The sequence below is a fragment of the Abramis brama genome (genome assembly GCF_963993115.1).
Source record: "Abramis brama genome assembly, chromosome: 12".
NCBI classification, from domain to species: Eukaryota; Metazoa; Chordata; class Actinopteri; order Cypriniformes; family Leuciscidae; genus Abramis; species Abramis brama.
In genome coordinates, this window is record NC_139974.1 from 29,053,091 (window position 1) to 29,077,191 (window position 24,101).

General features: G+C 39.1%; 2 protein-coding genes across 9 annotated transcripts in view; one reads left to right on the plus strand and one right to left on the minus strand.

Annotated features, from left to right (window-relative positions):
- Positions 1-3,916, plus strand: part of atat1 (alpha tubulin acetyltransferase 1) — an 18,728-nt gene extending 14,812 nt beyond the window's left edge. For 2 of the 7 annotated variants that reach the window (XR_014608621.1, XM_084132085.1), the window contains 2 exons: positions 60-141; positions 3,410-3,916. Coding sequence is in view for 5 of the 7 variants with exons in the window: in XM_084132085.1 (XP_083988211.1) it covers positions 60-141; positions 3,410-3,677 (350 nt within the window). In the remaining 2 variants the exon portion in view is untranslated. Of the gene's footprint in view, positions 1-38; positions 142-3,409 lie in introns of all 7 variants that reach the window. The other 5 variants (XM_084132084.1, XM_084132087.1, XR_014608622.1 and 2 more) reach the window with 4 other exon arrangements.
- Positions 3,790-13,547, minus strand: LOC311094265 (regulator of G-protein signaling 18). Of its 2 annotated transcripts, none has more exons than XM_084132092.1 (6): positions 13,210-13,547; positions 11,784-12,305; positions 10,521-10,582; positions 10,174-10,304; positions 6,709-6,875; positions 3,790-5,992 (listed from the first exon to the last, which is right to left on the minus strand). In XM_084132092.1, the coding sequence occupies exons 2-6, from the start codon at positions 12,249-12,251 to the stop codon at positions 5,822-5,824; spliced, it is 999 nt and encodes a 332-aa protein (XP_083988218.1). In that variant the 5' UTR covers positions 12,252-12,305; positions 13,210-13,547; the 3' UTR covers positions 3,790-5,821. The 2 variants fall into 2 exon arrangements, with proteins under 2 accessions (XP_083988218.1, XP_083988217.1); XM_084132091.1 differs by having other exon boundaries at positions 11,784-12,255; positions 13,210-13,544.
- Positions 13,548-24,101: the final 10,554 nt, after the last annotated feature.

The following is a 24,101-nucleotide window of genomic DNA, read 5'->3' on the forward strand; positions in this document are numbered from 1 at the left end:
ATGGTCCGCAGGAAACCACATTAGTAAACCATTAGTAGCTGTCGTGTGTGCTTCCTCAGGGCTGAAAGCAGTGCTCTGTGAGAGAGTGTGTGACTCAGGGGCAAAGGCAGATGCAGTGGAACACAAACACACTTCAGAAAGGTCGGACTTTTCTCACATAACCTTTGTGAGAGTCAGTTTCTTCTGGTGCTGCTCTTTGTATTATTTACATGTGTAATTGGAAGCGATTACTGAAGAAAACCCCAGGGATTCAGAACGAGGTAATGACTAGGCCTCCACAGAATCAACGCCTACAGAATTCCACAGAAAGAACTGCTGAATTTGTTTGTGTATGTTTGTTAATGAGCTTTGCTCAGCCAAGCATCACTGTGTTATTACAGTTCAAACTTGGGATGAAGATTTGAACAAACCCTTAACCCTGAGCATTCAAATTTGCTGCATTGTCTTATACTATCATGCTTGTTTATGGAATGTATTTTTTATTTTTTTTGCAGGACAAAAGTTCCTGAATTTCCACCGACCAACCCTTGCGAAAAAGAAGTGTGCTTAATTGTGCACTTGTAGTGTACTTCAAATCTTTAAAGTATATATAATTTTTGTATTACAAGTTTCTTTGAAAATTAATTGGAATATGCAAATGAGCTATACACTTATCGAATATAGGCTACCCAAAATACACCCGCATAGGCTTAATTTCTTTCTTTACTCCTACCACAATAAAACTTTACACAATGAAAGTCTACAAGAAAAGTAAAACATTTTGTATTAGAAGTTTCTTTGAAAATGAATTTGAATATGCAAATGAGCAATATACTAATCGAATATGCCAAAAATACACCCTAATGGACTTATTTTTTCCTTTACTCCTATCAAACCTCACACAGTGAAAGTATACATGAAAAGTAACATTTTTGTTTTACAAGTTTCTTTGAAAAATCTATTTTAAATATGCAAATGAGCTCAACACTAGGCCTAATTGACTTATGGCCAAGAAACCATAAAGTCAACCATAAACCATAAGTAGAAAAAACAGGGGCCAAATAATTAACACATTCATGTCCATTCAGTAAGTTAACCTATGCATAAACAGTCACTTGCCACACTTACCTGGGTTACTTGCCACAAAAAGACTTATATTGACCTTAAGAATTGATTGCACAATCTTGCCTCCAGTTGCTTTCTAAATTCTTTTTTTTTTTGCGAACAAGCCTTACCTAATGACATTCCCCCACAGATAACATCAGAAGAAATTCAGAATAGCCATCTTAGTCATCAGTAACGTGGTGAGATTAAATTTTGGGCTGGCAGATTTACAAATGATTGGTATTGTTGGTAAGATTACGAGATTACAGGCAGAAGTCATTCTTACCAACTAAACGATTCACTCTCACACAGAAGACAAATGAAAAACCAGATAGACACACTTTCCAGACATTACAGCTCTTTAAAATAATTTTGCCAGACACCAAAACTGCTTCTCTTTTTGTAGTTAGCAAGTATTTCAGACCAGGCGGGCCACACATCAGACTTCCACCGTTTGTAAAGTAGCTTTGCAGTGTTATGAGAAGTTAGCAACAGCAATATCTAGGTTAGTTAAAGAAAAAAAAAGAAAAAAACACCAAAAAGAAACCTCCCCTGTTGTTGCTACCTTGTCGTGGTGGGGAGGCTTGTGTGCCTCCGTGACCCTGAAGACTATACCGGCGGGGGTTATAGTATACCCCTGGCAGGTACTACCAAGCCAGGCAGTTTTCAGGTTAGAGGCCAGTCTAAAAGCAGCATTGCCATCACCCATTGGCAGTAGGATGACTGGATGAAGATTGGGCCGATGTATTTGTCATACATATGAATGGTGTTTCTGCCTATGCAAATTAGGACATATTCAATAAGTATGGCGCTCATGTGCATATTCAAATTCATTTAAAAAGAAACTTGTAATACAAAAAAAGTTACTTTTCATGTATACTTTTACTATGTAAAGTTTTATTGTGGTAGGAGTAAAGGAAAAAATTAAGCCTATTTGGGTGTATTTTGGGTATGTATTCATTTGCATATTAAAATTCATTTTCAAAGAAACTTGTAATACAAAAAATTGTACTTTTCATGGGTACTTTCATTGTGTAAAGTTTCATTTTGATAGGAGTGAAGGAAAAAAATAGCCCCATTGGGGTGTATTGTTGCCTGGCCTTATTGGCACACATCTCGGATTGATGAGAATTTAACATATTTCCTCAACTAGGATTTCTTAGGACTTTTAGTATGTTATTCTGGACACCTCATAGAAATGATCTAAGCTGAAAAAAAATATTTTACAATTAGTCTGTCGTAAAACACTACTTTGCCTGGACTATAACATACTAAAGCATATGTGTAGTACTTGATTATAATTTGAACTGTAGTGTGATATTCAATATTACATTTAGACAAGTTATTTTAAATGTACTAAATAACATCTTAATTACAAATCGAATTACAAATATACATGACATACAAGTTTCAATAGAAATAACATTAAAGTATATTTAAGTTAACTACTGTATACATGCTTGTAAGTACATTTGGCAGGACACTTTAACCATTTTTCAAAGACATAATTATGAAATTACATATCAAAATGTAAGTGGGTCAAAAAGCACCCTCAAGTGCATTTAATATAAACTTCAAACTATAATACATTTTAATGTATTAGTTAACTGTCGGAAAACAATACGTTTAGTTTCCGCAAGTATCATTCCCATAAAAGTACTATTTTCAGAAGTATGCTATGTACTTCTTTTTCACAAGGGAAAACATTGTTTTCATAAAGTTTCTCAAGCTATTTATATTTTCTATTTTTTTGTATAGATCTTGTTTGCATAAAATGTCATGTTTTTTGCTTTGTTTACCTTGGTGGATGAACAAAAAATGGTGAAAATTTCTATTGACTTGCACTGAAGAAAGGATCTAGATACTAGAATACAAACTAGGATTGTGGCAATGAGTTTTGCGCAGGCAAACGACTCTCACATTTTCTTCAGAAAATGTAAAAATCTGGTGTGTTCAATATTTGTTGTCAAATATGATAATGCTCTTACCTGCCACTAAGAGTCTAGCACTCTCAGATCAGTTTACCATGTGTATTGTATCTGAAGTGTGGCATTTTACATATTTTCATTTATATTCAGTGCAGAAAATGTGTGGGGGAAAGTGTGTTCTGTGTGGGCCTAGTTATGACTCAGTGACAGAAAATGGAGTATGTGCATGTTCCTTTTTTTATCATTTTATTTTCCGATACATTCATTTCTGATGCAAATTTCACTTGCTTCTCCTCAGCCCTGACCTTGTATTTCATTGTCCTGAAATCATCTTCTCTGCTGCTGAATTTCCTATTTCTTGCTCTCCAGCTTTTATTGATTTTCATCTTCTTTTCCAGACCGCATCTTCAAGGCCAGGTTGTCGCTCTTCCTACACTTGCTGCCCCCAAGAAAGATCATCTTCAGGAGCAGACCTCCATAGAACGCAATGGAGAGCGATGCAGCGACCTGAGGGCCAAAGTGTCACAGCACAGAGAAGAGGACCGGAGGAAAGGTGGAGCAGCCGAGATCTCGAGTGGCGGATGTTCTTGGACGGTTGGGGATAGCCGCTGTACGGCGCAGTGGGTCCGGCAGAAACAAGAGTATCGCAGCACGCGACCCTGGTGACAGGACGCCGTTGAAGCAGGAATATTTTAAGAAATTAACCGTTGGACATTGCAAAGGAAGCTAGGATAGAAGTAAGAACAATAAAGGGGGGAAATGACTTTAATAAACCACAAAAGTGAAAAAGACCTTTAATGAAAGTAACATCAGCAGCTATATGTAACTCCATTAGATTTATGCTTGTAAGACTTTTTTTTTTTTTTTTTTTAATCAGTCCTATTTATAAAAACATCAGCGAATCATTTTATGGCTTGTGCTTTTTTTTAATCACAATTTTATAATCTGATCATTTCTAATGTTTTTCAAAAACAGGTCTATGCAAAAGTACAGTTTCGTTTTCATGGAAAATTAAATGAAATTGCTGACATTTGTTCTGTTAGATTCATTTAGATCACTGCTCTCAAACAACATAAATACTTTTACAGCAAAGCTGATGCTCATTCTTATACAGTGATCTCATAATTACCTCAAACCCTTCATTAATCATTTATATTATACTTAGAAACAAACAGATTAAACCCTTGGAAACATTTGACCAAGGGACATTAGTGCATGCAGCTCCTAAAGTTATGATACATGTACCGTCTAAATGTCTCAGTCACAGTAGACATCATCAACAAACACTAAAAAGGGGGTATATAAGTACATATTACAGAACCTCACATCTTTTCAATCTGAAGCGGACAACCCAGACACATATACCGGACATTTTTCATTATGCATGTTCATCTGAAATACACATTTAAAAAAAGTTCCCTCTTGGATGTTCAAGCAGACATTTTCATGACGTGATTTTGAATGTGTATTTGGTGTTTGTGCACAGTAATAAGAATACAGTGCTTTTCTGATCATTTCTTGATGCAATAGAAATGTACGTGTGCTTACTGGAATGGTTTAAGTGCTGGCGCGCATTCCTGCTTAAAGGGATAGTTCACCCAAAAAATGAAAATTCTGTCATCATTTACTCTCCCTCAAGTTGTTCCAAACCTGTATGATTTCCTTTCTTCTGCTGAACACAAAAGAAGATATTTTAAAGAAGGTTGGTAATTAAACAGTTGCTGGTCCCCATTGACATCCATAGTATTTTTTTTTCCTACTATGGAAGTCAATGAGGTCCATCAGTTGTTTGGTTACCGACTTTCTTCAAAATATCTTCTTTTGTGTTCAGCAGAAGAAAGAAAGTCATACAGGTTTGGAACAACTTGAGGGAGAGTAAATGATGACAGAATTTTCATTTTTGGGTGAACTATCCCTTTAAGCAGGTTCCACATTTTAAACCTGTCAACAGGTCACATTTCCCAACTCAAGTATGAGTGACATTCACAAAATTCTACAGTTAACAACAACAAAACAAAAAAGTTCACACTACTTGATTTTTAGAAACAAACTAAAATCATTAGGCCAAACTCAGTGGCAGACCTTTGATTTCAATTTGTAGTCACTTTTTCTTTAAATGAATGAATGTGTACAGCTTAACTGTCCAATCTGCAACCATAAAGTAAAAAAAAAATGGAATGGAAAAAAAAGAATTAAAAATATCATTTTAAACACAAACCGATAAAGAACTGGCCATCTGTAAAGACTACAAAGACGTGTTTTTTTTTTCATTTAAAGTACTTGTGTTCATATGGCTTATTTAGATAACTGCCTATTTTAATTTTGTCAGTGGGATTGTTTTGTTTAAATATGTATTTAATTATATTAGAAAACAGGAAAGTAAGTCAGAAAATGTTTTGACCCTGATGTCACCCATAATGAGTGCTTGGGCCTTTCACTGAACAGCCCATTCTTGCCAGACGTGTTTTCTCTTTGTTGCCTGTCAACACACCATTCATTCGCCCTTATCGGCCTGTAATGTTTTCAGTCTAGCAACTGAGAAAAGCCCAAATCAAACTTATAAAATGTTAGCACCTCAATCCCCATTGCAATACCTTTTAGACGCATTCAAGTTCAAGACAATCGCATCATCCCTGCTCATCGGTTTCCCTTTTTATTTAACTAAAACCTTCTTCAGTAGTTACAATTATTTTTTTCATCAAAAGTTCTCACAGAGACATGTTTGCTGTCTCCTGTCTTACAGTCCAGACATGATGTCTGTACAGTTTTAGGACGACCTCACTCTTATTGGACACTCCGACACTCTTGTTCTAGTACGAATCCCTCAGTAGTGTGAAGTAGATCTCCGACTGGAGGAAACGTGGGTAACAGTCCATTTCCAGGAGGCAGTAGATGCGCTTTTGGGCATGTGAGAGGGAAGTGTGAGAGGGGGCTTTGAGGAGCTCTATGGTCAGTTCTCTTGTCTTACTGTCCAGATTCACCTAAAAGTGGTGGAAAAAAATTCTTAATTCACAAATATTCACACAAAACAGCTAACAAAGAGTAGTTCAATCAAAAATGACATTCTGAAGGAAGTCCAAAAGTGTTCTATGCTTTAATAGGCACTAGGACTGTCAAGCTCCAAAAATGACAAAAAACATTTTTTTTATTATTTAATTTCGTTACTTTTTTTAAATTATAATTTTTTTTTTTAGAAATTTACTTTGGTTTTATAAAAGGCACTGGGACTGTCAAGCTCTAAAAATGACACAAAAATTCTTAATCACTTTTATTTTTAATTAAACAAAAAAATTCAGATTTCATTTGAAGTCATCTATTTTTGCGAGGAAAGGACTGAAATTTCAAGGTGAAGTTTGAAATTTCTGCTGCATTCGTGGAATTTGCAAAAATAATGAAGTTTGGAAAATCAGTCCATGATAGTCAGTTTAATTCAAATTTGGCATGCATAAAACCTGACAAAACAAGATTTGAGAACTACAGAATTTTCAGAACGACTTCAGAAGACTTGGAATATAATGTACGTGTCATGTTGACTATTTCTATGGTACTTTTATAGTGTTTTTATTTTTTTGTCATTTTGTAGTTCAGAGGCCCCAGTCCCCATTTATTTACATTGTATGAGAAAGAGCAGCTTGGGCATGTTGGGTGATATATTTGTTTACACAGTAAACAGACAGCTAAATTTAGATAAATCTACCTCTCTGGGAGCACCTGGCTGGATGTAAGTCTCAGAAATCATTTTTGCCCTCCTATGCAGGCTGAATTTGTTGGACGACTGCCTGTACTGCTCACAGGCCGAGTAGAACTGGAGGTTTTCATCACTGAACTCGGATCGCAGGAATGCTTCAAAGATTGTGATTCCCACTAAAGGATACGTGAGATGAGAGAAGGAAAAAGAACCCTTACGAACATTGGGGAAAAAACAGCTATTTCTGTTTACAAATGGGAGGGGTAGAGGCTCAGATTACACGTTCACATGCATGTTCTGCCATACACCCACACACGTCATATACAGTAGCACTTGCAACAAATATCACAGGAGGAAAAGCTTTGGACGTTGAAATCTTGAGGGTTTATCTCACACCACATACCTTCCTACCCTCTGATTTTCTCAAAACCCGTGAACTGCGGGGTTGCGACACTCTGAAGTGAGAAAATAGAAGTAGGACGGGGACAGGGCTCCATAGTTACAACATACTGGCGTTCCAACATATCAACCAGTCCAGACACCAAAACAAACCCACCACACAATTAAAAAAAAAGCTTTAAATGCTAAATTAAATGCTGTATAATCCACACTAGCATGACCCTATGCGCTGGCATACATAAATATGGCACAAATATTGAACTTAAAATGCTAAGAAGCTTTAAAAACTTATTTTCTATAAATTACACTATAACACTACAATTTGGGTTATGATTGCAAAATTGGAATGTGATTTTTGTTTACTTCTCTTTCCATCATGTTGCAGAAACAGTCTAAAGGATGTTACTTATTTGGTGTCACAATTTTAAGAAATGTTGCTTTTTTGTAATGCGGGAAATACATGCGATAGCAAGGTCGATTAAAATATGATGGTTTTGGTAATTAAAATAAGTTTATAATAATCTTTCACATTAAATTGAATATGAATTTAACAGACTGTCAAAATTATGATACTGTATAATTTAAAATGTTAATAACAGTTAAATATCTAAAAGTTCCCTTTCTGAAGAATATGGGATTTATACTATCTATTAAGCACATACCTATTAAGTATGTGAGGAGAGAATTAGTCTCCAAATTAGCTATAGCAGTGACACAGAATGGATTGAATTCATAACTCCATGTTATCCTTTGTCCAAATAGTCTTAACTGTAACTGCAAAATGTGCTACGTGTGTATCAGTGTGTTAGATTTTATGAGGTCTGTCACACTAATCAGTTGCTTCCGGTTATGGGTGAGAACAGAAATAAAAAATGCCAACAAAGCAGGTAATAGCAACAAAGATGCTGTTAATCATTAAGTCCTTTTAATTATAATAATAAACCAGATCACTAGAAACATGACGTCTGGTGTCAAGACAAGCGTAACAGTGTCCATTTTTAGTCCACTGTTTATACATCACAAGGTGCACTAATAATGTAAGCGTAAAGTTTTTTTTCAAGTTGTATTTTACTGTTTGGCCATGTCATTCTCACACTTGAGGTCAGCGATAATTATTAGTGGTGCTTTATATGGCAAATATTATTATTGCCCCTTACCATATATAGTACGGTAAGTACTAAACATCAACAGATCATTCTGAAGAACATGAATCATACTTCAAATTATGTGGTTTGCTGAGAATAGGAGTGCTACTACTTTTCTAAGAGATCTTAGACTAATGTTTACCTACACTTTCACTCAAGGGACTTTTTTTTCTTTTTTTTCTAACCACTCACAAAATCCTGCCATCATGCTGTAAACTTTTCATAGGCAAGCACCACTCACATCTCCTTCATGTAAAAATCTAGGCGGTTTAATCAGTGAAATTGTACTTCAGAGCTCTCAACCTCTAGGGGAAAAGCCCATTATTCCGTTATCTCGTTTCTTCATCTTGTTTTTTCGTTAGGGAATTCTCCGGAAACCCATGCCTGAAGCTACACAGGAAAGTGGTTCCTCAATGTTAAGAGGAAGCAATTTCAAGGGTGTTTCAATGATGTAATAGATGGGTTTCACTACAGAACCACAGAACTGTACTGAGCACACACCAAGCTAACCTACATTACCGCTCAAAAGTTGCATTTATTTGACCAAAAGTACAGTATAAAGGCCCCAATATACTCAAGGAAATTTACTTTTTCGTTCATCGCTTAGGGATATAGGATTCAAAATAGGTTACCAGCAATATAGGCTACTGTTAGCGAACATCCCACACTGCTGAGAGGGACATTTAGATGAATATGTAAATATCTGCTGCGCACTTTTCTCTCAATAACAAAATGAACACACAATAAAATTGAGAAAACAGCAAGCATTTTTAATAAAGCATAAGAAAAGCATCTGATCATCGTAGCAACGTGGATATGTTTGCACGAGTTCTGCAATTCAGCACTCTAGTAAAGTCACGTTTAGTTATATTTATTTAAAAACAGAGTCAGTGTCTCGTTTTATCAGAAGTACAACTTAATTTTCACCTTAAAAAGGTGTTTACCAGCCGTAGCGTACTTTTCCAGAAAGTTCGCTTTGGCAAGCTGTTTCAAACTTTCCGAAGTTCATTTTGGCCTGATTTTGTTCGAAATGACGTCACATCAGTTCGTTCTTCAATTTCGCTTTAAGTATATCAGGGCCGTTACGGCCGGCTCACACAGAACGCGTTTTTGCTGTTAAAAATGCAAGACGCAGATCAGTGGAACGGAAAAAAGCGCAAGGTCTAGAGATGCGTTTTTCAAGTTTAACTTAACTTGAGCTCCACGTTTTTAGAATGCCGTGTCATGCGCGAGACGCTGAAAAAGACGCAAGATGCGAACGGTCAAACACGTCCGCTTTACATCGAAAAATAATGGAAAAGTCGTGCAGTGGAATGGAAATATACATTCTGTGTGAACGGCCTCTAACACGTGATGGCAAAGCGGCTTAGTCTTTAGTGTAATTATTCCATGCTAATTCGGTGCTGCTCAATAAACATTTCTTATTATTATCAATGTTGAAAACAGTTGTGCTGATTAATATTTTTGTGGAAACCATGATTTTGTTTTTTTTCAGGATTATTTGATGAATAGAAGGTTCAAAAGAACAACATTTATTTGAAACAGAAATCTTTTGTAACACTGTAAATGCCACTTTTGATGAATTTAATGCATCCTTGCTGAATAAAAGGTGTAATTTCTTTAAAAAAAAAAAAATCTTACTAACCTAAAACTTTTAAACAGTAGGCCTAGTGTATATTAAAAAACTACACTATATCAGACAGCAGGCTTTATGGTCCGCTCTGCACTTATTTTCATTTTTAATCAACGTTTCAAGCATGGGCGGGGCGGTTGGCCACAAATATCTCAATTTCCAAGAACAGCGTTCCAGGTCAAAGTTAGTAGAACGACAGCTTTCCTTTTCCATGTGACGCTATGATGTCTCGCAAGCGTCCTTTGACCAGCTGCCTGGCAAGTCAAGCAGTTTAAAAACAAATGACTGAGCGCTCACCTCTGCTGTCCAGCAAAGCATCAAGGGACTTGGCCCAATTTTCCATCTCCTTCCTGCTGAGTTGAGCTTTGGCGTGGCCCACCTGACTCCACTGCCTGAGGAAAGGCTTTCGAGAGCGCCTCTCTTTAGCACTGAGAGAAACAAGAGGATTAGAGGATATGTGACAAAGATCCAGCAACAACAACAAAAAAGTGTGGAATCAGTAACAGTGGGCCAAAATAAGGGGAGGGGTTGTTTTGCAAGTGGCGGACAGAGAATAGGCCAAAAGCAAAGCAGAATGTGGAGAAAATCCACATGAGATTGAGGAAATATGTGCCTTGATTGTTTGCTGAGATGACTGATTTTACCTGGTTATGTTCTCTTTGTGCTCTGCACTTGTCAAATTTGAATGCGAGGAGTGCGGGGAACCCTTGTGTGAAAAAAATAAGAGGTCACTGATATGCATAACATTGCCATGAAGATAACTGACTTGATTTGAGACTTTAAGGAAGTGTAATTTACGCAAGTGTTCCATGACTTAAATGTCATGAAGGCGTTACTTCACGGAAAACATTCTGACAATGGCAGATTTATCAGATGGCAAAATACTGTAGAAAATGAAAGATTTTGTTCCAGTGTCTGTTGTGATTTCTTGCCACACTATTGTAGATAAAAAAAAAAAATAAAAAAAACATTTTGCATCAATAGTGTGATTGCCTTATAGAGCACTAGAACATTCAGTTCCCCTTTCAGAGTTTGCTTCTTCTTTCATTGTTTGGACAATGCAACATTATATCTCAAGGGGTGGCACTGATTCAAACTGAACTTAACTTATTATGTAATACCAAAAGCGCTCCTGACTTTTCACTTCATCACACTTGGCTTGTAAATTCTGAATAAACAGTATTGTATGCTGGAGCTGAAGCCCTGCTGCTCCTAATGTATGCAAAATACATGTATGTAATGTACAAAACATAAACAAGGCTCAACAATAAAAATGGCTCGATGGCCCAGTCCCAGTGGGAGAAGTTTCAGGCTAGTTGAAGCTTTTGCCATATAGGCCCAGTGCTTACATTGTTATATGATCTTCTATTTATTTATTTTCTGTGATGTTTTAAATTAATACTTTTAGTAATCAAAGATGCATTACATTGACAGTAAATGAATTTATAATGTTAAAAAGATATATATTTCAAATAAATGCTGTTCTTTTTTTACTTTCTATTCATAAAAGAAAAAAAAAGTATCACAGTTGCCATAAAATCAATTAAGCAGCACAACTGTTTTCAGCATTGATGATAATGATAATAAATGGTTCTTGAGCAGCAAATCAGAATATTAGAATGATTTCTGAAGGATCATGTGACACTGAAGACTGGATTAATGATGCTGAAAATTCAACTTTGCTATCACAGGAATAAATTACATTATTTTTAATTAATATATTTTTATTTTTATTTGTAAAATATGTTTTTATTTTATAAACATGTTGACTGAATCAGAACAAAAATAATATAGAAAAAAAGTTCAGATAAAATCAATTTGTCAATATGTCAGCTGAAAGTAATCACATTAAAGATTTTTATGTGAACAACTTCATTAACTAAACTAAATAAAGTCTCCAAACTTACCTGGCCAAACAAACTTTTAAGGTGTATTTTAGCAGCAGCCAGTTTGGCCCGAGCTTGCTGTCGGTGATAATGAGGAGGTTTTGGGGAGTTGGACATATGGTTAGATTTCAGTGAGGATGACGAAGAGTGCATGGCATCACACTTTCCCATACTCTCAAAGCTGCCTTTGGCATTGGCAGAGAGCTGGCTGTCACTGTAAGCTTTAAAGCTATCATTCAGGTTCGTAACTCTCAGTAAACCAGATTCCTTCTCCAAGCCGACTAGGTTTTCCACACTAATGCTGTGATCTCTGTTAAGCTCCCCCTTTCCATCACTTCCCGACACTGCATCTGGGGTGCAAGGATAGGATGCCGAGGCCCCAACCGTATCATCATCCGAGGAGCCCGGGGTCCCATCTCTATCTACCTGCCCCCAGGGCAAGTAGTCCAGCTCCAACAATGCACCCACTGAACTGGACTTACGCATCATTATGCTGGATTTTAAAAGAAAAAATGAAAGGAAGATAGAGAGAATGCCAGAGGCCTAAAGATAGAACAACAGAATGGACAAAAAGAATTAAATTAAATGTATGAATAAATCTATTCAGCGTATCGCTATCTATCCGTCTCTATTCTATGAGAACTCTACAAACATCTACTAAGCTCATAGATAGAATGATGTTATGATAGATAGATAGATAGATAGATAGATAGATAGATAGATAGATAGATAGATAGATAGATAGATAGATATGCATAAGATAGATAGATACATACATACATACATACATACATAGACAGATAGGTGGACCAATAGATAGATAGATAGATACTAATAAAAATGTAATACATTAATACTGTGGTAACTTACTTGGTAATACTGTGCAGTACTACAATAATACAGCAATGTGTATTATAATTTAATTGCTTTCTTACTGTAAAAAATAATTACAAGTATAATACCAACACTGAAGGTAGTTATCAATGTTCATGCTATGATGGATCCATACAGTCGACGAAGGACATGCACAGATGTATGATGAACTGTACAGAGTGTAAAATCTCGTAAAACATTCGCAAAGTTTTGCATCAGAGTAGCAGTGTTTGCTGTTAAAAACTACTTAGTCTGTTAATATCACCAAATATATATAATAAATATATATAAAATATAACCAAAGTTCTGCTTTACACTTGTAACAAACGAGTCAACTCACGACAAGACTCGAGACGCCTCATGACTGGCGTTACATGAAAGACGCGACACGACAAATCAGAAAGCTCCCATTACAATCAATGTCTTTACACTGCAAGCGCGCGAAATCGTTTATTTTAATAGGAGAAGTTCAGTTTGCCGCGCCGCGTCGCGTCTTTAGCGATGCGTGTAAACAAACAAAGCGTGACATCTGAGCACTTGACGGTTCACATATGTCATATAAACATAACGTTACCTTACGATAAATCCGTTTCTCGTCTTTTCATGACAAGTCCATGTACAGGTCTTTTTATATCCAAAAGATTCGGTTCGTCTTTCAACGGGAGTCCGTATAGACAGAAACACACACAATTGGATCCGAAGCGAGACAGCTTTCTTCTTGAAGCCGTCAAAATCTCGTCTTGCTTGTCCTCCTTTTCATTTTACTCCTGAATGATAAAAGCAACGCCTATTTTCTTTTTGTCACACCCATAGTTCAGTCTGGACTTGCCCTCCCTACATACTTGAAAAGTCCAGTAGCATAATGACACAAGCGTGTATTCTTATGGGTTCAACATGGAAACTATATGTGACGTCAAAATACCACAGTTGCTACAGATATTACTACAACGCGCTGTGGTAAGCCGCTACTGTACATGTCATAGAGATTTAACACATTTACATGTGGGTTCTGTAAGCTTCTAGTACTGTTTGAAGAAGATATATAACATATATATATATATATATAAAAATCGAATTGTTTTACATTAGTAACTACAATTGTAGTAGTTATTATTGGGCGTAAACCAGGGTAACCATGGTACAATTTTACCAAGGCGCACACATACAGAACAGCTGGTTGACAGTAAATGGCGCCTCTTCCTGAAAAATTAAAAAGAACATTTTTGTTTTTGTAAATTGTATTACTATACTATCATATTTTATTATATTAATTTCTGAAGGTTTCCGTGAGTGATAAATTCTGATTATAAGAGGTGTTTAAAAATGCCACGATTGTACTCGAAGAGCGCTCTCTACAGGTCATGCATATTATTATTTCCTGATAGGACAACAATAATGAAAACTTTCCCCGTTTTGATGGGATGAGCTATTATTATTAGTTTTTATCATTTTAGTTTTTTAATTATTTATTTTTTAAACAACGTGATATAATCAGAATGAATACATTAATACAATCATTCGTTTTAAGAGAGCGGAGAGACTTTTTATGAGGGACTTTTATTTTGGTACGTTGAGTTTTCTGCATGTCTACGAATCTACGTTTGCCCAGTAGATGGAGTGGTTACACAACACAATGTTTTAGAAATCAAGATACCAAGTATCAAGGTAATTTTAATCAGGAATTTTTAGATAATTGTGAGAGAAAAATACTTCAAATCTAATTCCATTTTAATAAAATATTATGTTCACATTTTGTTGGATATACACTCTAAAAATGCTTGGTTCCATCTGTTGGGTCAATTTACTATCTTAAAATAGTTAATTAATTTAGGCTTTTTATGTAAAGATAAAAAACTGAGCTTCTATTTGCAATTAAAGCGACCATATTTATTTTTATAAAAAAATTAAAAAAAAGCAAGCAGTCTACTTCAGAATGACTGTGATGTGTAAATGAACATGGCGATCATACACATTCACATTACAGTCATTGCAAAAACTATACACTCATCACTGGTTCAGTATGGCTGGTCCTTTCTGCACGGAACCTGTGCCTTTCTGTCTTTACTAGGGGTGTTGTGTCTTTGCATGTCTCTCCACATGGGGTCCCTCAGTTCCAGGACCAGGTAAAACAACAGTTATAGTTCCCATTGGCTCTGGAGATCCTTTATGTGCAGCAAGCCTTCTCCCATCAATTCATTGTGTTTCAGCCTCGAAATAAATCACAAAGTCTCTGAAGAACATTGCATCATCGTTCAAGAAGAAATTTTGCGTGACTGAGCTGTCATTGAGCTAAACATATGATCTTGAATACTAATGCTAATGTCACCAGTATATTCTAAAAAATTATAATAATCATAGTTTGTAATAATGTCTGGTTATACAGATATTTCATCTCAGTATTGTAACACGTTCTAATGAGGCTGGCGTTATTTTAATAAAATATATTATTTGCATTATTATTATTATTTACACTGTTTTTCTCTGAACTTTTCTATGGACCACTAGTGCTCCCTTGTGGACTCCTGGGTCAGTTTGAAAAACTCTGGTTTATGTTACTTGTTTGTTTCATTTATTTTGTTATAAACCAAAATGTTTTAACTATTTTATGGTACTTTTATTGGGATTAAATTTTTACTGTATGGGAGAACTGCTGATTAAAGTCGACCTGTAGTCATCTTTGATCACCAAAATGACATATATTTCAAGTTTTTTCCTTGAAAAAATTTCTTCATGCCTTAAAATAGCTTGAATGTAACCTTGCTTCATTTAGTAGACACGGTTCTATGAATATGCAAATTGGCGATCACACCTTGACCTGATTAAGGTAGTCTGTGACGTCAGAAACACCAGCGATTTCAAACGGGGGTCAACCTTGAACAAATTGCAACAGAAGCAAACTCAACTGATTTTGTATCCTCAATATGTCCTGAGTAAGGAAAAAAAAGCCCCGAAGAATCCCATTAGGGGAAAGTTTCGAAAAAGACCCAAATATAGCCTATTCATACGCCTATTCATTCTTTTTCTTATGTGAATAGGGTAAAAATTTTAACCTTTAGATATCACCATGACAATTACTGAGTTGATTACTTGCATCAAGACAAACAAAAAATGTATTACAAGTTTGTTAACATGGACAAACGGTGCATAATCTAATTACGTATGTGCTAATTTGCATAAATACCACAACAGATCTAAACATTGGGTCTAGCCAGGTGAAAATGTCTTGTTGAATCTTGTTGAATCTTGTTGACACATAACAGTAAAATACTTAATGTTAAGGTCTGAATGGAACCCATAGGCTACCCATGAGCATTAATACATAGAGGCAGGAAGAAGTACTTTAGAAACCAGCCTTTATTCATTTTTAAGAGATTGGGTTTGGGGCTGGGTCCGTGGGACTGTTTCTGGGGGACGAGTCTGAGGGAAGAACAGGAGACAATGGTAAGGAGAATGCAGAAGACAAAAGGTAAGTAAAATAAAAAGTGAATCCCCAGAAACAGTCCCACGGACCCAGCCCCAAACCCCATCACTGCAATAATAATTAATAAAGGCTGGTTTCTAAAGTACTTCTTCTGTATTAATGTTCATGGGTAGCCTAAATGGGTTCCATTCAGACCGTAACATTAAGTATTTTACTGTTATGTGTCAACAAGATTCAACAAGACATTTTCACCTGGCTAGACCCAATGTCTAGATCTGTTGTGGTATTTATGCAAGCACATACATAATTAGATTATGCACTGTTTGTCCATGTTAACAAACAATTTCAAAAAACTTGTAATACATTTTTTGTTTGTCTTGATGTAAGTAATCAACTCAGTAATTTTCATGGTGATATCTAAAGGTTACATTTTTTTTACCCTATTCACGTAAGAAAAAGAATGAGGCGTATTTCCCTAATGGGATTCTTCTTGGGTTTTTTTTACCACTTACTCAGGACATATTGAGGATACAAAATCAGTTGAGTTTGCTTCTGTTGCAATTTCAATTTTTTCAACCTTTTTTCATAAAATAACTGGACTATATTGAGAGTCTTTGGTTCAGTTTTAAGAAGAAAAAACTCAGCAATGGTGTTAACTTATGACTTGCACATGGTTTGTTTCAAAGCATATTAAAAACACCACGTAGACATAAACAACATTAAAAACTTGATTTTCACACAGAGGGTCTTTAAATGTTTATAGGCCTTCACAGCAGCGCCATCTTTGATGTTTTAATGGGAAGGAAAGTGAGCCTGTGAGGGATATGCATCTCTTCAGTGGGTTGTTCTATTATTAGAGGTGTTTTTGGATTATTCTGTTGACTAAACACTGCAAAAATACCTTTCCAATAAACTTAAGTACTGTAGACATAAAACTCCAGACAACATGAGCTGTGGAAAATGATAAGTGATCTAGGATCTTTATAGCTTTTTCCAGCGGATGGCATTGAAAACACGGTAAGTCTATCCCTCACATCCTCACTTTACCTGTCATGGCGATGCTCGGAATAAGGTCTAGTTGGGCTGTTTCTTATATAATCTAGTATGTACTGTTATAGTTAACTAGCATCAGAAACCAGTAACAATTATAGTAATTATAGTTTCTACTGTTATAGTCTAGTAACTTTCCTGACAAACAGAGACATTGAGCTATTGATCACTTGTGGGTGAAGAAATAGATGCAAGTAAAGTGGTTTCAGTTAGAATGAATGATGGTTTGTGTGATGATCTAGAGATATAAAAGCCAATCTGTTTCATCATTGACTGGTCCATAATACTAAAAGATTGATTTTAAAAATGATTGATATCCCTTTGTGAAGTTCAGAACATCAAGTGTGTTTGATGAAGGGAGAAGTGAAGCATGTCTGTCATTAAGCAAAGTATATCAGTTACAGGCTTCTCTCAACTGCTTGAGAGAAGTCGTCATGAAACAGAAGTGGCGATAGTCTTTTCTTCCCTATTGTAACGTATATACAAGTGAAACATCACTTTGGAACTAGTAGCAATGACAGCTTGGGGGTCTTCAGTTAAATAATGAGTGTATTTATTGAGAGAGAGAGAGAGAGAGAGAGAGAGAGAGAGATGCAGATATTACTGTCTCAAAACATGGAGCCAGATGCTACAAAGTTGCTAAAGCATTGTGGGACCACACATATCAGCCTGCTAGATGCTAAGCAGAGGGAAGAAGCGAAGGAGCTTCTGTGACATCCAGTGCAAGATCCTTTGGAGAGGGCCATGGCAGGAGCAGCTTTCACAGGAACTTCTGGGAGGAAATCTGACCATGACATACAGCTCTGCCATACAGTCTGCTGTGACAGGGAAATTTTGTACTGTTCCTAGGCAAGTAATATCACCAGATGCTAATATTACTGCCACAAGCCAAGGGTCGCCAGCCAAGACATGGAGGGATGGCCACTTGTGTCGAGCCACCAAATGCTAAGCTGACTCAAGGAACTTTAGAACTGTGGCGGTAAATAGTGCAAATAAAGTTTCTAATTAATTTGCACTATTTACATATTCCTCTTCATGTCTTATTTAGTGACCTGAAACAAAAAAACCCAAAAAAACATTACAATAAGAAACATTTTTAAAATCTTTAAAATGAATAGCGAATATATGCTCAAAATCATTTGTAGCTGATCTTAGGCTCAGTACCTTAAACCATTCATGTAGAAGGATTTTCCTCAAATCCATCCGCTGTCTTGGGTTTTTCTGCAGGAGGGATCGAATCAGGTGGCAGCATTCTGTGCAGAACAATGGAAAAGAGATTATTACCTTGGACAGACTTTACACCTGCTGTCTTTGTATTAAGCTGTAAGATTTGACTATTCAATACCGCACGGTAAAAAAAAATGTCCATGTTATCTTTTTTTTTAAAGCCACTTGGCTCGGATGTTACTTTCTCTCATTTCTTTGTATAATTTAAAATACAATTGATCATCTTTTTTTGTGGTGAATGCCATCTTACCGTTTGACCAGCCAGGCTCAGACCAAATGTCGTCATAAATCATCTCCAGGTCTTTGGGTTCTGAAGTGTCCACACACCAACAGGAATAAGAGCACTCCCAGAGACCACACAGTAGCTGGTTTACCGTGGTACTTGCCCTCTGTGTAGAACTCAGGTGGGCAGTACTCATCTGTGCCTAGAAAGGAAGAGATTTGTCTGATGGGTAAGCTTGAAATCCCATAGCATGTTTTCTCTAGATGATGATACACAGGGCAACTTTTTGAGCAATGTTGCTGGAGAATGTTGCCGTCAACGGGCAACCAGGTGAGACATGGCCCACGACCGATCTAAAGTATCCAGATAGAAATTTGTTGCTCATTCTCAATGGGAAAGCGCCCAAGCAACATCACTCAGCAACATTGCTCAAAAAAGTTGCTCTGTGTATCATCACCTTCTGTATCCATTATAGTAAATAAATAATTTAGTTGTTTTTATTCACCATTGTGGAGCGTTAAAAGTGAGATCAATCCATGGCCAAACCAGGCGTGAGACGACATATTTAGTGAGAACATATTTGTCTAAATTTTAAAAATAAAACTCTTTTCAAAACTTGATTCATAATACATACCACGGAAGATGTCATAGGCAGCCTCTCGCAGGAAAAGCCTGCACCCAAAGTCAATCAGTTTGACCTGAAGTGTTTCTGTGATGATCAGCAGGTTCTCCATCTTAATGTCACAGTGGAAAACTCCACGGAGACAGCATATGAGAGCGGCCATTGTTGCCTGCTTCACAATAAGCCGCGCTGTTTCCTCATTGAGGATGCCGTTGTTCGAAAACTCAAACACATCTTTGCAGGGTGAGGGACGCTCCATGACCATGATATATTGGTCAGGCTGGTCCTGCCAGTCCAGCAGCTCAATGATCTCATGAAATTTGCGGCCCCTATTAACGAGGGTTAACAGGCTGGATGGGTGCGGTATGACCAGGCTGGAAGAAAGATCATTGTTAGTTGGAGGATTTTTATAATATTTTAGAATAATAATTTTTGTCCAGTTTTGGAATTTTTTTATGTTTTCATGTTCTAAATTGAAAACAGTCAAAACACAGTGAGTGTCGCCTACTTACAATTTTGATGTATCTACTGCTCTCTGACTTTTGGACAAATTTCACTGCCACCTGTTCAACAAAACAAAACAATTACATCTACAACATGTCAATTGCACTACATAGTGAACATATACAATAAAATGACTTGAAATGGATATAGTGAGACAAAAGAATTTGCTAAAACTTGTAAGAAAATGACTATACCTCAAGGCCATCCTCCAAGCGTTTCCCTTCATAAACACACCCGAATGCTCCCTCACCAAGCATTCTGACGATTTCAAACCAGCTCAGAATGTCGCCTGTTAAAAGATTAATCGTTAAAGTTGACATGAAATGTCAAGCATGGACAGCAGTGAGTGTAATGTTTGAGATATGGCAGTAAATTCACCCTCAGTTGTCACGTCCACTCTGTGACCTGGTGCTGGACTGTGGTGGACTGGAGCTGGAGGGGTCTGAACCTGCAGATTGTCACAGCAAAGAGCACAGAAGAGGCAATAGCAAGTAAAACTGGTTTATTGAAACAATATCAGAAACCAGACTCAATGGATGAAACACTTGTCACAGTCAGATTGGTAGCGCAGGTTTGCAATAAAGCAACTCGGTCGTCAGAAGAGTGAAGTAAATCCCGGAGTGATGAAGATGACGTGAAGACTGGAACTCAGATGAACAGCGGGAACCCACGACGGTGGAACCTCTCACACGAAGAACAGACTGGAAGCACGGAGACACAAGGAGGAACAGACACTGCACAGGGAATCATCCAACAAAACGATCTGACAAACACAAGACGCAAGAGGTGAGAATAAAGAGACACTGGTGATTAGAATCAGCTGGCGCTGATTCTCCCGGAGGATCATCAGCGACCACACCCACAAACACACACCCATGCACACACATAAACACAGCGCAAGGAAGAGTCAGTGAATTCATCAACCGTGACAGTACCCCTCCCCCTAGGAGCATCTCCTGACGCTCCCAGGAGAACTTACCTGTTGATTGTAATCATCAATAAGGGACTGATCCAGGATGTCCCTAGCAGGAACCCAACTTCTCTCCTCCGGACCGTAACCCTCCCAGTCCACCAGGTACTGAAATCCGCGTCCCCTCCGTCTTGAGTCCAGAATGCGATTTACCGAATACGCTGGCTCCCCATCTACGAGTCGCGACGGTGGGGGAACCGGGGCCGGCGGATTAATGGGAGAATAAAACACGGGTTTTAATTTGGGGATGGTAACCCGAAGACAAACTTACAGTCGCTCCCAGTAATTTACAAAACTCCTGCCAGAATTTGGACACAAACTGGGACCCCCCTGTCAGAGACTACGTCCGTCGGGAGGCCATGTAAGCGAAAGACGTGATCTATGACAGTCACCGCTGTCTCCTTGGCAGAGGGTAATTTAGGCAAGGGATTGAAATGAGCCGCCTTCGAGAACCGGTCCACTACGGTCAAAACGACCGTCTTGCCTTGGGAGGGTGGGAGGGCGGTAATGAAATCTAGCGCTATGTGGGACCAGGGTCTTGAAGGGACAGACAGCGGTTGGAGTAACCCATCTGGGGGTCGATTGGAAGTCTTACCAGTGGCGCAAATCGAGCAAGCCTAAACAAAATCTCGAATGTCGCGAGCCATCAATGGCCACCAGAATCGTTGCTTGACCAAAAAGCTGGTACGGTTTACTCCTGGGTGACACGCCACGTTGGAACAATGACCCCATCGAATAACGTCAGACCGTAATTCCTCCGGCACAAACAACCGATTCGGTGGACAACCAGGCGTTACCCCTTCTAAGGCCGTCTTGACCTTCGATTCGACCTCCCATGTGAGTGTGGAGATGAACAGAGTCTCGGGTAAAATGCACTCGGGAGTAGACGGGCGTTCGGATCGATCAAAAATACGAGACAAAGAATCGGGTTTGATGTTTTTTGTAACCCGGGCGGTACGAGAGGGAAAAATCAAAACGACCGAAAAAAAGTGCCCACCGAGCCTGCCTGGAGTTGAGTCTTTTAGCAGATTGATTGTATTCCAGGTTCTTGTGGTCGGTCCAGACGATAAAAGGTAACCCCGACCCTGTTACCAATGTCATAGTTACGTTCGGTAGGCGATAATCGATGAGAAAAAAACACGCAAGGATGCATCTTGTCGTCTGTGGAAGAGCGTTGGGAGAGCACTGCACCTACCCCCTCCTTTGATGCGTCGACCTCCACCACGAACTTACGCCATAGTGCTTAAAGGTTCCGGTATTGCCCACCAAGCCAGTCAGAACAACATCTTCGCTGGTGGGCAAAGCTTATTCTGCCGCTGGTCAAGCTGCGGCTTGTCTCCACACTATGTCACTTTTACAAGCGTATCAGGCAGAATTATTGGGAGATTTGGATGAGAATGGGGGTATTGGTCCTGAGGTTGTGTGTGAACTACGTCGATCTTTCTCTCAGGCCCACCAAGGTGACGGCAAAATCTATTGGCCATTCTATGGCAGCCCTGGTGGCCACTGAGAGGCATTTGTGGCTCAACCTCAGCAATATTAAGGAGAAAGACAAAAAAAATTCTGATGGATGCTCCTCTTTCCACTTCTGGACTCTTCGGCGATGCTGTTAATTCCGCCATTGAAAAGTTTCAAGAGTCATCTAAACAGGCAGCCGCCTTTCAGAAGCTCCTCCCCCGTTGTTCTCATCCTGCTCCTCCCCCGTTGTTCTCTCCCGCTCAGCAGCCTCAATCTTCCAAATCTAGCTCTTCCCATCGTGCCACTCAAAAGCAGAGCGTTGCCTCTGGTGTTCCCCCACAGAAATCTCAGGGACACGGAGGGCGCTCTCAACCCCAGCCTTCGAGGGGTAAAACGGATCTGCGGACCGTTATTATTGCCAAGAAGGCTGCGGGGAAAAGGTCCTGACGCCCAAGGGCTCAGGCCAGTGAGGGCAGTCCCCCCCAAAGCAGAGCGGTCAACACCTCTCTTTACGGTGCCCGTCTCCCTTCGGTGCCATCAGGGGACCGTTCTGCCAACCCTGCCACCTCCGGTGCTTCAGGGCGCAGCGGTCTCCGGCGAGCACATATCTCAAGGACCACCCGGAAACGTAGTGGCCTCGGGATGCCCGCCCCCTCTGAGGTGGGTTTCAGAGCAGTCCATTCAGTTGTTCCCTGCCGGTCCAACGTTACAGGGCGACGGACCAACTACTCAACAACAACAAAATCCAGAAACCAGTCTCGAGAGACTGGTACCTCTAGTAGAATCTTTGACAGCGTGGAAGCTACTGCCAAATGTTTCTCGTTGGGTCCTGCAGACCGTAGAAAAAGGGTATCAAATACAGTTTGGGTCTCGCCCACCTCGGTTTATGGGGGTCCTACCCACAGTGGTGGACCCCGAGCAGGTTCTGCTTATGGAACAAGAAGTGAACACTCTGTTAGAGAAAGGGGCCATAGAATATGTACCTCCCTCCAACAGGGAAACCGGGTTTTACAGTCAGTACTTCATAGTTCCAAAAAAGGACGGGGGATTGCGTCCCATTCTGGATCTTCGAGTTCTAAACGAGTCCGTCATGCAACTCAAGTTCACAATGTTAACGTTGAGACAGATCGTGCCACAGATCAGGTCCGAGGACTGGTTTGTCACGATAGATCTCAAGGATGCATATTTCCATATTTCCATCCGTCCATGTCACAGGAAGTTCCTGAGGTTTGCTTTCGGGGGCAAAGCTTACCAATACCGAGTTCTTCCATTTGGCCTAGCTTTATCACCCCGCACTTTCACCAAATGCGTGGATGCAGCTCTGACGCCCCTGCGCCTTCAGGGTATTCAGCTTCCAACGTGATACCTTTTGGACTACTGCACATGAGGCCCCTGCAGTGGAGGCTAAGGACCAGGGGGTTTTCCCCGAGGGGCAACCCATTTCGCACAATCAGGGTCACGCGCCGCTGCTTACGTGCCCTGGTTATGTGGAAGAAACCTTGGTTCCTGTCCCAAGGCCCCGTGCTGGGAGCTCCTTGTCGTCGCAAGCTGCTAAAGACGGATGCTTCCCTCACGGGCTGGGGAGCGATCCTAGAGGGTCGCTCAACTCGGTCTGTGGAACGACCATCATCTTTCATGGCACATCAACCGCCTGGAGATGTTGGCTGTATTTCTGGCTCTCAAGCATTTTCTTACAGATCTCAGGGGACACCATGTTCTAGTACACACAGACAACCATCGGTAGTCGCCTATATAAATCATCAAGGGGGTTTGCGCTCACGCCCACTATGCAAACTGGCACGCCATATCCTCTTGTGGTCCCAGAATTTAGGAGCAGACATTCTGACAGGGGCTGAGGCCCGGGGAATGGAGGCTCCACCCCGAGGTGTTGGAGCAGATATGAAGGGTGTTTGGCCAAGCACAAGTGGATCTGTTTGCGCCTCGAGAGACGTCTCACTGTCCACTATGGTTCTCCCTCACGCATCCAGCTC

Excerpts from the sequence above, each read along its gene's own strand:
- LOC311094265 (XM_084132092.1), bottom strand. The coding sequence starts at position 12,251 with ATGATGCGTAAGTCCAGTTCAGTGGGTGCATTGTTGGAGCTGGACTAC. Across the intron at positions 10,305-10,520 it reads CACAAAGAGAACATAACCAG|TGCTAAAGAGAGGCGCTCTC; the intron begins GTAAAATCAGTC and ends TGTTTCTCTCAG. Across the intron at positions 5,993-6,708 it reads AGCCAGGTGCTCCCAGAGAG|GTGAATCTGGACAGTAAGAC; the intron begins GTAGATTTATCT and ends CACCACTTTTAG.